The 13942-nt window shown below is 44.9% G+C and overlaps 1 protein-coding gene across 1 annotated transcript in view; it reads right to left on the bottom strand.

Moving 5' to 3' along the window:
* Positions 1 to 2017: 2017 nt before the first annotated feature.
* The window catches only part of TMEM255A (transmembrane protein 255A), a 34223-nt gene continuing 22298 nt past the window's right edge, over positions 2018 to 13942 (bottom strand). The window contains exons 5-9 of the mRNA XM_080991151.1: positions 13194 to 13256; positions 12253 to 12341; positions 9033 to 9192; positions 7914 to 8057; positions 2018 to 5909 (exon numbers count right to left, since the gene is read on the bottom strand). Of these exons, the coding sequence (XP_080847277.1) occupies positions 5751 to 5909; positions 7914 to 8057; positions 9033 to 9192; positions 12253 to 12341; positions 13194 to 13256 (615 nt within the window). The 3' untranslated portion in view covers positions 2018 to 5750. The remainder of the gene's footprint in view (positions 5910 to 7913; positions 8058 to 9032; positions 9193 to 12252; positions 12342 to 13193; positions 13257 to 13942) is intronic.

Here is a 13942-nt window from a genome sequence, read left to right as displayed (position 1 = left end):
GATTTTGGCCTGATGCCAAAATGAGGTAGAGCTGGTGTCCTACAGTGGAGGCAGTCAAGTAGCCCAGCATCTCTTCCCCCTTGGGAGTAATTCTCAGAGCCCTGCATCCAACTCCATGCACAACCTACTTGTCCCTTATGACAATTGGTGACCCTGGGTCGAGCTGTTCATCAAAAGAGGGACCTATCAGTTCAGGAGAGTTAAATTGTGATGCAAACGGGACATTGGTACCAGCTACACATGAGAGAGGCTGCTTTTGTGCACATTATTTTTGCCTGAATTTGGGTAAAAGAATGTGGAGTCATTTTGTTATTATTCCATTTATTTAGCTTGTGTTTTATATAGGTGATTGGTTTTAAAAACATTTTTGTTTAGGAAGCACTTTCCACATCAGCTCCTTTACTGTGGAACTTCAGAGCATCTACTGCAGACACACACACACACACACACACACACACACACACACACACACCATTTTGCAGCAGATGGTGTGTTTTTAAGGGTTCACACAATTCACTGGCTAGGCCTTTATTGCCCATGTGAGCTGAGAAGGCACCCTCTAGCAGCACACCCAACATTTTCCCCAAATTTCCCTTGCTGAGAAAGTCCCCCAGCCCCCCTAGATTGGTGTCTCTTTGTGAATGTGTTCTGCAACATGTCATTATGCAACAATACTGCATTATTATTCTGCTGTACTAGTAGTTCTGTGATGCTTCCCCAATGTTATCTGAAGGGGGCACTCTTGCACTACAGCAGAACAACTAGGACAAAAATAAAATAAACCAGGACATCTGTAGTACAAAACGTTAACAGGGCTTGATGCTATGTTGCTACATGTCCACTTAGTGCATGTTCTGTATCTGTCCCCAAAGTGTTGCAGGCTCGATCAGTATGGAAAGCACGACTGTGTATAACTGCCCCAATACCATTATGAGCACAAATAATAACTAAGCTGCCCAGAGTTGTTCGCGACTGGACTTATATGTCAGGGGTCCTTTACCTTTTTTTTAGGAGCATAGAAAACTGCCTTGCTCCAAGTTGATTCATTTGCCCATCTAACCCAGTATCAAACAGGCATTTTCCCTATCACTTGCTGCTACCTGATCTTTATTTAAACTCTAAGCCTGGGATCTGAATGCAAAGTGTGCCCTACCACTCATTTATTCCCCCCCCCCTTTTTGCTAGCTGTGAAAAGAGGCAGCTTACTTTTCATGTTCACCTCAAATGCTTCTCTTTGTTACCAGGGCCTTAAATACAAGCATCTCAGCTCACCTCTTTCCTTCCCTGCCAACAACCCTTTCTTGCCTAAGTTCTGTGTGCCATTATTTCTGCTTTTGGTCGAATGCCTGTACTTAAGAATTCTTGCAGTTATTTACAGTGACCAAAATTCAGCTGCAGAAGCGGGATTATAATGGAAGCCATGTTTCTGTGCAAACACGGGGGGGGGGTCCCCAACATAGTGCCCTCCATATATCATTACACTACATCTCCCAGTACCCCCTCTGCATTGGCAATGCTGGCTGAGGCTGACAGGAGTTGTAGTCCAACAGCATTTGAAAGGCACCATGTCGGCCAATACAGATTTTACTCTTTAAACACTTTGTATAGCTGTGAGTGAAGCCCTTTGTATTGCCAGCAGATGAGAATTCGGGGCCAGGCTGTTTAAGCATGCTGTTCCTTTTTAAAAGCATGCTAGGGTTTCCTGTTCCTACTTGTATTCCTCACCCACCCCTCCACAGCTCCTTCAAGGCCCCCCCCCCATATACACAGCTCTTTTGCATCCTTCCAACCCTGCTTTATTCAGACCTCTGCTGTTGTTTATAGCCACGATTCTAAAACCTGTCTTCTCCCCTCCTCCACCTTGAATCGATGCAAATCCAGGTTAGGAGGTGCTACACATTCTCTTAATGGGCTGTATAGTGACAGTCTTACGTTTTTATGTATATAGGCAGATATGCCATTTATATGGATAAGAATTTGGGAACCAGCTAACCCTGCCACAAAATTAAAACGTAAACAAAATTCTTACCATTTTTATTTTTATAAATTATTTCGAGGGCACATGAACCATGTGTGCATTACATTCTCACAAGAAATTGATTTGAAGATGATAATACAGCGCGTGTGACTTGTGTGTTTACATTTACAGGTGATTGCATACACTTCTATCAAAGCTAAAAAGCAACCTGGTCATCAAGGTGGAGATAACTGCTATTTTCTTCATGTAAAAAAAGAGACTTTTTTAAAAGCAGCACGGACACTGTGACATAACCATTCCATTTGTTCAGATGTCTTTGGCACTCAATGATAATGAAATCTAAAGGTACTGTGTAGTCAGCTAGAGGCCAGCCCTGTTCTAGCCGCTTAAGAGTATGATAGCAGGGATTGCTATACAAATGAGGTTAACACAATTAATGAAATCTTAGCGCAGAGTCAAACCCTCCCACTCCAAAAAGCTCATGCTCTAAGATATTCTGGAGAAAAGGTGGACATGGGGCAAGGATGTGTTTAACTGCTCTGCTTAAGTTGCTTTGAAACCTGACAGACCTTGAGCAAAGCCCTGCAGATAGGAATGAGAACACCACAACATTTTGGCAAACCTTGGGCTTATGATGCAGGAGAGCATGCACGAGTTACGCCCATTTTTATATAATGCCGAATGAACTAGAAGCTACACTGAGGAACCTGTGGACTTCAAGATGTTGCTGGACTCCAGCTTTTGGCATCGCTGATGACGACTGCTGGCTGCAGCTGATGGAATTTAGAGTCCAATGCCATCCAACGGGCCACAGGTTCCCCAGCCCTGACTGAAAACATCTCTTAAAATCCTCAGATGATTTTAGGCAATGGCTTTTTAGGCAATAAATAACTTTATAGCACATTCCTATCTTTGGCTACTTTGGAAGTAAATCTCACCGAGTTTGATTGGGCTTACTGCAAAGTAAGTAGATACAGCCTTGCAGCTTTGGTGTGATGTTGGAGCAGTGGCATTAATGAGAAGAGAAGGTCCAGGCTATTGAAATGCAAAACTCTTCAGCTCAGGCTTTTTTACCACCTGCTTCTGTGACTTTACACAATGAGATTGGCCTGCAAGATGGGGGAGGTGCAGTCCAGTGTCTGGAGTCTACCATGCTGGCTAACCCTGTTTTGTGCAAAGCATTCTGTGAATCCCAAGCAAACAGGGAACCAGTGAATGAATTGACAAGGTGAGAAGAACATGCTCTAATACCTGTTTTTGTACAACTCTTTCCTCCCTACCTCCCCAGAATGAATAGCATTCAGTCTCTGGCCACAATCCAGAACAGCACTCAATTGGTTATAGGACACACAAGCTCACAAAGTCTTGAGAGCTCCCTAGTATCAGTATTAAGATGCTTAGCACATATATTAAGCCAGGGGTAGCCAATGTAGTGCCCTGGAAATGTTGCCGGACTACAACTATCACTCCAGCAGGCATGCCAATGGTGTAGAATGATGTAGCTCAGAAACATCTGGAGGGCACATTGGATACCCCTCTATTAAGCTATGCAATGCATGGCTTCCCAAACTCCTCCATCTCTTACAGCTTAAAATACAGACTTGATTAGCTACCACGAAGCAATTACACAATTCAGGTATTTAAATGTTGCAGTAAAATCTCTTTCATGTGTTTTCCTCCCAAACACCAAGAAGTAGGTTAGGCTGGCGGCTCAGCGGGAATTTGAACCTAGGTCTGCATTGCTGTTTGAAGTGAACCATGGTCTGATTCACCAAACCGGCTACACATACAAAATGCAACTTTCTAAATTGCTAGAGCTGTGAAAGCTAAAAGCTTTCCAACTGCAATGTTCTTTAAAATATTAGTTTTTCTTATTCGGAGCAAATCCCCTTCCTTCGAACTCAGTCGCAAGCAAAAGCAGCCCTTTATAATAAATTCTTTAAGGTGTTTGTTTGTTTTTTAAAAGCAGGAATCTACGGTCCACTTCATACTGTGGTGGACTTTGCAAATAAGGGGAGAGATCTGTAAGAAGACACAGTGAACACTCACTAAGGATCCGTGGGGTTTTTTTTGGGGGGGGGGGACTTGCAATTATATACATACCTGCTTCAAACATTTGAGTGTTCCCTATTAAGATGTATGAGAGACTGCAACATAAAGTGTAAATCAGACTAGGATTTCCTAGGATTTGTACCAGTTGAGGATTCTGCATGCAGAGTTGTGTGTCATTTGAAGCTGACTATGTAAGCCTATGAATAATGCAGGCATGCAGTCTAGGTCTAGCTGCACAGCTTAGAGGGCAGTTAATGTTAGCCTCAGTTCCTGATCACCCAAGAGTCCCAAAATGGCTACACCGAACACTCTCTACTTGAGGGACTCCAGTGGTGTGAAGACAGGTGGGGAGCCTCCTCTTCTTGTGGAGGCTGAGCTGCTTGCACTATTTAAACCCCCCTATTTGTGTCAGTTTCACGGGGAGCCGGCCTTATAATGAATCAGAACAATGGTCCATCTAGCTGAGGATTGTGTGTACATTGCCTGGCAGCAGCTCTCCAGAATTGCAGGCAACGGTTTACACAGTGATGCCAGGGATTGAACCTTGGAACTCCTATATGCAAGGCAAATGCCCTACCACTGAGCAGCAGAAGCAGCCACTGTGAGTACGGAAGACCTCCATCTGCAGAACTTTAATATAAAATGGGGTGTGGAGGATGAGCTGTAAGGGGTGGGCTTTGGCACCCCCCTTCCCACATCTCCTACATGTGTTTGTTTACATGCAGAGTGCCTGAACACCCAAACGGCTTATGTTGGAACAAATGATGGAAATCCAATGCTTGAAGGTGCTAAGCAGCTTAATTAGCATCCTCTTGTAAGGAAAGAGGGGGAAGTTACATTTGATCATGTGCATCCAGCCAAACTGTGTGGCTTTTGTGCTGTTTAAAAGAGCAGGAAATATTTGGCATAGCACCTATTTTTGATTGTGGCTATATTAAAAACCTAACTAGGAAAATAAAGGCCGATTTATATGTATCCATCACCAACATATGTAAAGATAAAAAGTAGTGTGTGAAGCAACCTTTGTTTTTCTACTGTGAGATAATGCTCACAGAATGTCGCTAGGTGTCAGTAGAGTACCATTTGCCTAACAAACAGCTGCATCTACAGTGACCTTCAATTCCCATCCAAAGGCCTATTTTCAGTGTGCAAAATTAAGGCTTCATATATCTATTATTATTATTATTATTATTATTATTATTATTATTATTATTTCCTTCTACTAGTCTAGAGTATTCATTTCATACACTCAAGCTCTTGGGTTCCTCCTTTAAATCTTCACCGTCAGCTACATTCCACTCAGCCCAGCAATTTTGTTAAAGAGGAGAAAAGGAATTAGGAACCCCAGTTTATCAACACCTTTTGAGAAAAGCAGGGTGTCCCTGATTAGCCACACAGCACTTCCAGCAATTTGCTCAAAGTGACCAAACCCACAAAGCAACCAGTCCACAGCGGCCAACTAATCAGGATGGATTTTGAAGAAGCAAACAGAGCAAGACTGCAGGTGCTGAATGCAGGATTTGTCCCTTCTTGCTGCTGGCGCTTAGCATCAATTTGGCCTAGGCCTGGTCTATGGGAAGACTGTTGCAGGGTTCCCCTATTTTAAATGGATTATGTATGCTATGTAATAAGTGTGCCCCCTCTCTCTTCCCCACCCTCCCTCCAGTACAAAAAGGTTTCACAATTAGCCCCAGTGGCACAGTTTCTACCCGTCCTTCCTTCATGGCGTGTAAGGTGGTGGCTTTTCAAAAGGTGGAAAATACGGTGGGGAGTAACGAGGAGGAGCAGTAGGGGACCAGGCGTAGCTTGGCGACGGCGACAGCGATAAAGGGTCGTCAGAAAGGCCAGATGGTGTGGAGGCCGGGAAGACACTGGAATGCTGCAACGAAAGGGAGAGAGGTGGCTTCAGCATAGAGAAAGCTGCCTCAAGCACAGCCCAATCTTTGGTCCTTCTAGCTTAGCATTGTCAACACCACCGTGGGAGGGGGAATCCTAGGCCTGAGAGCCAAATGTGGACTCTAGGCCCCTATTTCTGGCCCTCAGGACTCTACCTGGGCAGGCCTCCCCAGCCCAGTTGATACCTCTTACCTGAGAGCCACTGCCAGTACTGAGCTAGGTGTAGCAGTGATATGACCTGGAATTAAAACAGCTTCCTAGGTCATGCACTTCTGAACTATATACAGTGGTACCTTGTTTTGAGTCCGGGATCTGTTCCAGAGCCCCAGACGCTCGACAAAAGGGATGCTCGATAAAGCGCCGTTTTGCGCATGCGTGTGGAGTGGTTTGCACTTCTGCGCATAGTGCAGTTTAGCGCTTCTGCGCATGCGCAAGCAGCAAACTTGGAAGCAACCTGTTCCAGTACTTCCGGGTTTGCTGCGGACATTCGCCAAAATGGATAGTCTATGGGTGCGGATGTTCGCGGAGGTATTACTGTATATAAATTCCTGCTTCATAGAACTGTAGAGTCAGAAGGGACCACAAGGGTCATCTAACGCTGTGCAATGCAGGAATCTTTCTGCACAATGTGGGCTTGAACCCACCAGCCTGAGATGAAGCGTTTCATGCTCTGCTGACTGAGCTATCCCAGTAGCCTGGTAGCCCAGTTTGAGGTCCTTACAAGAATTCCACCCATGGCGAGGCGCTGGTTGTTACCTTTTACGACCTGGCTATGAGGCATTTCAGGGAGAGTTTATCTTTATATCGCCTCCCCCGCTAGGGCATGTTGAATTTTTCAGCTTTTGAATTCCAGAATGAGGGGTGCTAAAAAGTTGTAACATGGCTTGGGAATTCAAAAGATGTTTTGGTTAAATTAATATAATTTAGTTTTGCTTGGTTAAGTAAAAATGTGTGTAAAATTGCATAGAAATCATTAAAAGAGACTGTCAAGTACTTGCAGTTATACTGTATGTTTATATTATTTGTATTTATTATTCCTTTTGTTCAGCACTTCCTGACATTTTCGGAAGGTAAAATTAGAATTCTTTGGTTTTCCGAAAGCAGTTTATGTGCTTCTTCATCAGGCACAGACTTGCCAAGCTAAATGTTGTCCAATCACAAAACTAATAGCAGATTTGAATTCCTCACACCCCCAAAACACATATTTAAGACTTCAGCTTACTGAAGAAATTTGTAAAAATTAAGTTTCATGCCCTACTCCCCCATGTCAGCTTCAAGGACCAACTTGGTGAAATATGAAGATCATCGCAGGAAGAGGAGGATCAATTTACCCCAGCAGTGAGAACCCTGGTGCCCTCCAGATTAGAACTATAGAATCCAACTCTGGGCAATACAGGAATGTTTTGCCCAATGTGGGGTTCAAACCCACAACTCTGGGATAAAGGCTGGAACTACATTGATCTTTTAAACATTATTAGGACGATATTAAAAGTAACGTTCTATAACGTTTAACATGCATTCCCTCTTTGCCAGCACCCTCTGGTGTCACATTTTAATAGCACATTTTAAACGTTATAAACCATGAGAGTAGATCTGCCCAAAGAGTCTCATGCTCTACCGACTGAGCTAAACTCCCATCATTCTTTGATTGTCAGCCATATCATCTGGGAGCTGATGGGAGTTGAAGCCGCATAACAACTGAAGGCCCACAGGTTCTCTACAATTATACAGGCTGAAACTGAGCAGAAAAGTGAAATGTGTTTCACCACACCTGCAAAAAAACAAGGTAAAATTTGGAGCCAGGAACAGAGGCGAAATGACAGCAAGACGAAGGCAAAATAGTTTTCTCTCCTCCAAAAGATGGAACATAAAAGATTGCATAGAAAAAAGAGGCAGTTGTAACATAACTGCTTGATGGTGCACCCCCTCTGTAAAAAAAGCAGATTGATCTCTTAAGTAAGCACAGCAGCCATTTGACCCAACATACCTGGAAGTCATAAGCTGAATACGGTGGCAGGTGAGGCGTGCTGTGGTAATATGTATTGTATGACGTCACCTGGGGTCTCGAGTAGTAAGATACAGTGGGCCGTGCATTTTCAACTGTGCAGTTTATAGCAGGAAGTGAGGGAGTCTATGAACACAATGGAAAACGGAAAACTCACTTAGCTTGTGGTCCATTTATTCAAATGGCCAGAGGAGATCAGAATACTGCAGGAGAAATACAGCTCTTGCCTGTACACTACGATCTACCTCAGGGGTCCTTCTCAAGTGTCCCGCTGTGGGGAACCTCCTGGCCATGGGCCAAATCTGGCCTGACAGGCCTTCTCATTTGGGCAGCTGGGCTGCTCTTCCCAAACCACACCCACCAGCCCCACCCCTTGACATCCTATATGACATCAGGTATATGGCTGTAAAAAGCAGGGTTGAAATATCCCTGTACATCATCTGAAACGGGGGAAGCTCAGTCCTGGTTGGTTCAGGTGTGTAAGGAACTCTCCTCTGCACCTAAATCCTGCAGAATGTAAGACTGGATCCCTCTGCCCATTAGCTAATGCATGGGGGAGTTCAAATGCCTTTACTCTGTGGGCCAACTCTGACAGGTGGGTGGGACGATCTACCCGAGATCAATAGGATGACAGAAGATGGAGAAGGTGTGTAGTCACGCTCACTTGTCAAAGCTGGCCTGCAGGTGGGAGGATATAATTATCTGACTTGCCAAGACAAAAAGATTCCCCACCCATGAGTTTGGTCGTCATGCACAAGAGATATGGCCTTTCCTATAGTGGCCTACGCAACTCCTTCCTGATGAACTTGAACCTTGCCACTTGAATTCTGGCATTTAGGGAGGCCACAAAGCCTTTCCCACTTCATGGCTGCCTTTAATAGCTACCAAAAAATGTCTCGTCACCTTTAACTGGTGCCCACCCAAAATTGCTCTGGTCTCCAGAGCAGCTTCTCATTTTTAATCTCTCTATCTTCTGCTGTCCTTTGTCTCTCATTCCTTTGCACACCACATGGTGAGCACATAGCTCTAAAAAGTGACACAACACACTTGAAATAAATAAAAAATTCTACTTGTCTATGTTTCCTATGGACATCCTCTTACCATATCTTTAAAGCCTCCTAGGATTGCAGCGGTGATGATCCCGAGAAACAAGCCCACAATGTTCAAAATGGTTGCTGACCAAAGCAGGTGGTAAAGGTGAATGATATCTTGGCAGCTGCTGACGTCAATGTACTCGTAATAACCACCGGAAATCTCCACTCTGTTCAATCCAAAGAAAGGCAAAACATCTTTCAGAAAAGCAAAACATCTTTCAGTAGATAATCCTCATTTTGGGACACCTTTGCTAGAGGGACGTAAGAACATAAAAGAGTCCTGCAGAACTACTGTTTGGGGGGCAGGCAGGTATGGGGGTCTCCCTGGTCTTGAATGGGGTAACTGTGCCCCTGAAGGACCAGGTGCGCAGCCTGGGAGTCATTTTGGACTCACCGCTGTCCATGGAGGCGCAGGTCAGTTCTGTGTCCAGGGCAGCTGCCTAGCAGCTCCATCAGGTACGTAGGCTGAGACCCTATTTGTCTGCAGACTGTCTCGCAAGTGTGGTGCATGATCTGGTTATCTCCTGCTTGGACTACTGCAATGTGCTCTCTGTGGGACTACCTTTGAAGGTGACCCGGAAACTACAACTAATCCAGAATGCAGCATCTAGACTGATGACTGGAAGTGGCCACCAAGACCATATAACACTGGTCCTGAAAGACCTACATTGGCTTCCAGTACGTTTCCAAGCACAATTCAAAGCATTGGTGCAGACTTTTAAAGCCCTAAATGGCCCTGGCCCAGTATACCTGAAGGAGCGTCTCCACCCCAGTCGTTCAGCCTGGACACTGAGGTCCAGCTCCGAGGGCCTTCTGGCGATTCCCTCAGTGAGAAGTGAGGTTACAGGGAACCAGGCAGAGGGCCTTCCCGGTAGTGGCACCTGCCCTGTGGAACGCCCTCCCAACAGATGTCAAGGAAATAAACAACTATCAGACTTTTAGAAGACATCTGAAGGCAGCCCTGTTTAGGGAAGTTTTTAATGTCTGATGTTTTATCATGTTTTTAGTATTCTGTTGGGAACTACCCAGAGTGGCTGGGAAAACCCAGCCAGATGGGCGGGGTATAAATAAGTTGTTGTTGTTGTTATTTGGCCAAAGGCCCATCTGGTCCTACATCCTCTTCTCATAGATGCCTGTGGGAAGCCCGCAAGCAAGACCTGGCTGCAACAGAGCTCTCCCCACCCGTAATTCGCAACAATTCATATTCAGAGACCCCTTGCCTCCAACCGTAGAGGTAGATTTAAGCCATAGCAGTTAGCAACCATTGGCAGAACTACACTCCTTCACAGAGTGCAAAGTTAAAAGAATAGGATTTGCTGTCACAAGTTGTGTGGTGATGACCACCAATTTATATGGGTTTTAAAGGGGGTTTAGGCCAATTCATGGAAGATAAAAGTTATCAATGATTACTAATCAAGGTGGTTAAGTGCCATCTTTAGGATCAGGGGGAGCATGTCTCTAGATAACATTTGCTTGAGATGGAGAACAATGGAAGATGGTTTATTGCCTTTTGTGCTCTGCATCTGTGCTTCCTAGAGGCACTTGACTGCCTACTGTAGAAAACAGGGAGTTGGATGTGTTAAGCCAGGTATGGGGAACCACTGGCCTTCCAGATGTTCCCAAACTACAACCCCCATCAGCTGCAGCAAGCATGACAAAACGCCGGGGTGATGGTAGTTTAATTCAGCAAAATCTGCAGGGACAAAGGTTCCCCACACCTGATATAAGCCTTGGTCTTTTCCAGCAGGGGCTCTTCTTATATCACTGTATCATTTTCTCTCCATGGTAAATTTATAGTATTTCAGGAGGGCCTTTGGGGACCAGTTAGTCTTTCTGTTGCAAAAAAAAGGAGTCCATTGTGGATTTTCCTGCTGCTCTGGTTTCAGATGGCTGTGATTGTTTAACATTAAAAACAGCTAACAGGGTTTTTTTGCACTTTCAAGTGTTCAAATCTTTTCACAAACATCATTTAACTGTAATCTTTACAACAACCTTGTAAGGTAAATCAGTGCTATTTTCCCCATTTTGCAGATGTGGGGAATATGGCACATGACAACGCTGCTAGTCTCTGGTCACAGTGAGTCCACAAGTTTGAACCAGGGACTTTTGGATCTGCAGCTCAGGCTGCAACCCTATACCCTAGGGGTGGGGAATCTTCTTGGGCCAGATCTTTATCTCCCTCTACCCTGTGGGCCAACTTTGACAGCACCAGTTAATTACCTAATGTCATAATGATGCTTACCCAACCTTGGTAGCTTGCATTGAACCCTCCTGGCTTTAAGTAAACCACCAAGAACAGTAAACAGAAAAAGGTACAGAGGGACAATCTGACTTTGCAGGCTGCCAGCTGAATGACATGACCCACTAAAAGTTATCTCTATAGCACAAAGCTCAGGCCTCATTTGCACTTTACACTTAAAGCAGTATAATGCCACTTTAGTCATCGCTTGCCTCTAGGAATCCTGGGACCTGTTGTTTGTTAAAGGTGCTGAGAGTTGCAAGGAAACCCCTATTCCCCTCACAGAACTATCATCCCCAGAGAAGTCTAATAAGCAAGCCCTTTCCCCAAAGAATTCTGGGAAGTGGAGCTCTGTGAGGGGAATAGGGTTCTCCTAACAACTCTCAGGGACGTGGGTGGTGCTGTGGTCTAAACCACAGAGCCTCTTGGGCTTGCCGATCAGAAGATTGGTGGTTTGAATCCCCACAACGGGATGAGCTCCCATTGCTCTGTCCCAGCTCCTGCCAACCTAGCAGTTCAAAAGCATGCCAATGCAAGTAGATAAATAGGTACCACTGCGGCAGGAAATTAAACGGCGTTTCCGTGTGCTGCTCTGGTTTCGGTGTTCAGTTGTGCCAGAAGCAGCTTAGTCATGCTGGCCACATGACCCAGAAAAACTGTCTGCAGACAAACGCTGGCTCCTTCGGCCTGTAAAGCAAGATAAGTGCTGCAACCCCAGAGTCATCTGCGACTGGACTTAACGGTCAGGGTTCCTTTACCTTTACCTTTTAACAACTCTCAGTGCTGTTAACAAATTACATTTCCCAGGATTCTTTGGGGGAAAGCCACAGCTGTTTAAAGTGGAGTGATACTGTTTTAAATGTATAGTGCAGATAGGGTCTCAGCCTGAAACAACTCCTTCATATTCAAGACTGCAGGATCGACCCAGGGGCTTGAGCTCTCCCATTTCACTCTCTGCCTACAGGTGAGGCTTTTCCATGTCACTCACCTCCCACAGTTGTAGAGGTCGCAGCAGAAGCAGGTGTTGCCTTTGATCTTGGGCGTGCAGGGGCTGCGGTGCTGGGGGTGGCAGACTGCCTGTTTGAACAACAGAGACAGGGCTTACAGAAGCTGAAGACCATCTCTTTCTGGAATTGGCAGGTTTGCTCCTACAGCATTTCCAGAAGCCTGTTTCTGATTTGTACCACTTCTGCTTAATTGCAAGTGGGAGAGCATGCATCTGAATGCTCCCTCGCCACAAACAGTAAACAAAAAAATGTCACTACAGACCTTCATCCCTAGCACATCAGGAAGATATCTTATATAAACTATTTCCCCTGAGACAAACTTTTCAATATGCACTGATTTTATTTTTTAACACAGAGGAGCATGTGCTTTCCTCCCCCTGTAGTCGTGCACTCTAGAAACATCATTTTTTGTTTATGAGAACAAGATTTCTGAAGGGCTGGAAAAGTTTGGTTCCTGCAGACCAGACAGGTGGAGTATTTGAACAGGCAACTTTAGAGATCAACAAATCTGCCAATTTGGGTTTTTCTCTCTTCTCATTTTTCCAGTTCAGTTCTCCGTGTTTCTGCATCCTGTTTTTTTTTAAGTCCTCTCAAAAATGTAGTGCAATTTTGTCCTAACATGCACATTTTTGTAGACAGTTTTGTCTAATATACACATTTTTGCAAAGCAATATTATACATTATTTCTGCACATTTTAAAATGCACACTTTTTTTTTACACAATTATTTGGTTGGAGAATTGTATCCCAACATTTGGAGAAGTGCAGATTTCTAAGGATGGCCGTGTTTCAGTTAGAAAGGATGAATTAGGTAGGTTTGCATTAAAATTCCAGCCAAACTGCATTTCTCCCCCATTTATCACCCAGAATTTCCTGCTCACTCATGTTGCAGAAACTGAGGGAGCAGGAACACAGTGACCCACCTCTGGCTGAGCTGTACTTTTGGAATAGTAGTGACACCGTCCTGCATACAGTGGCCTGAGATCCTGTTAAAAAAAAAGATAAGAAAAATAGTAGGGTAGAGTTTAAAAAAAATGAAAAAGGAGGCAGTGAATCAACCCTGATATTTTTTTTTTGCTGAAACAGTGGGCAGATGATCAAATTAACCATATTTTCAGACATCCTACCGCCTGCTTGAAGGAAGCACAAAGGAAAACGACACCCAGTAGTGCACAAGAACATAAGAACAGGCCTGCGGGATCAGGCCAAATTGGTTGGTGGAGGGGTAAGTGCCTACCCCTCCAATGGTGGTGCTGAAAGGGAATTCCGTTAAAGGAATCCAGGGGCTTGCCATCCCTTTCGTCCTAGTCCCTGGCATCGGACTTGGGCCGTGCAAGCCCCAGGGGGCATGTGGGTGACAGATGAGAGACTGATGCCCAGCTTCATTTCTCCCCATATGGTTCTCCCATGCTGGCTTCCGCTGGAATCCGGAGGTCAGTTCTGTCCCTGGGGCAAGGACAGATAGTCATAACCAATGCCTAAGCAACCACTCACGTGTGTGTATTTAAATAAAGTTGTGGCCAAATTCATGCCAAAAACCTTAAACAAAAATTGATGTGTGAAGTGTGAGTTATTGGGGTGGCCTGGGGGACCTCGATGCGCAACAGGCCAAAGTCCACCCTCCTGAGTGCTATCTGCAGCTGCTAGGGTTCGCATATGTCCCTCTTTTTCC

This window comes from Podarcis pityusensis, assembly GCF_964106645.2.
Source record: "Podarcis pityusensis genome assembly, chromosome: Z".
NCBI classification, from domain to species: domain Eukaryota; kingdom Metazoa; phylum Chordata; class Lepidosauria; order Squamata; family Lacertidae; genus Podarcis; species Podarcis pityusensis.
Note: the sequence above shows the minus strand (reverse complement) of the source record. Positions and strands in the feature narration are given on the sequence as shown.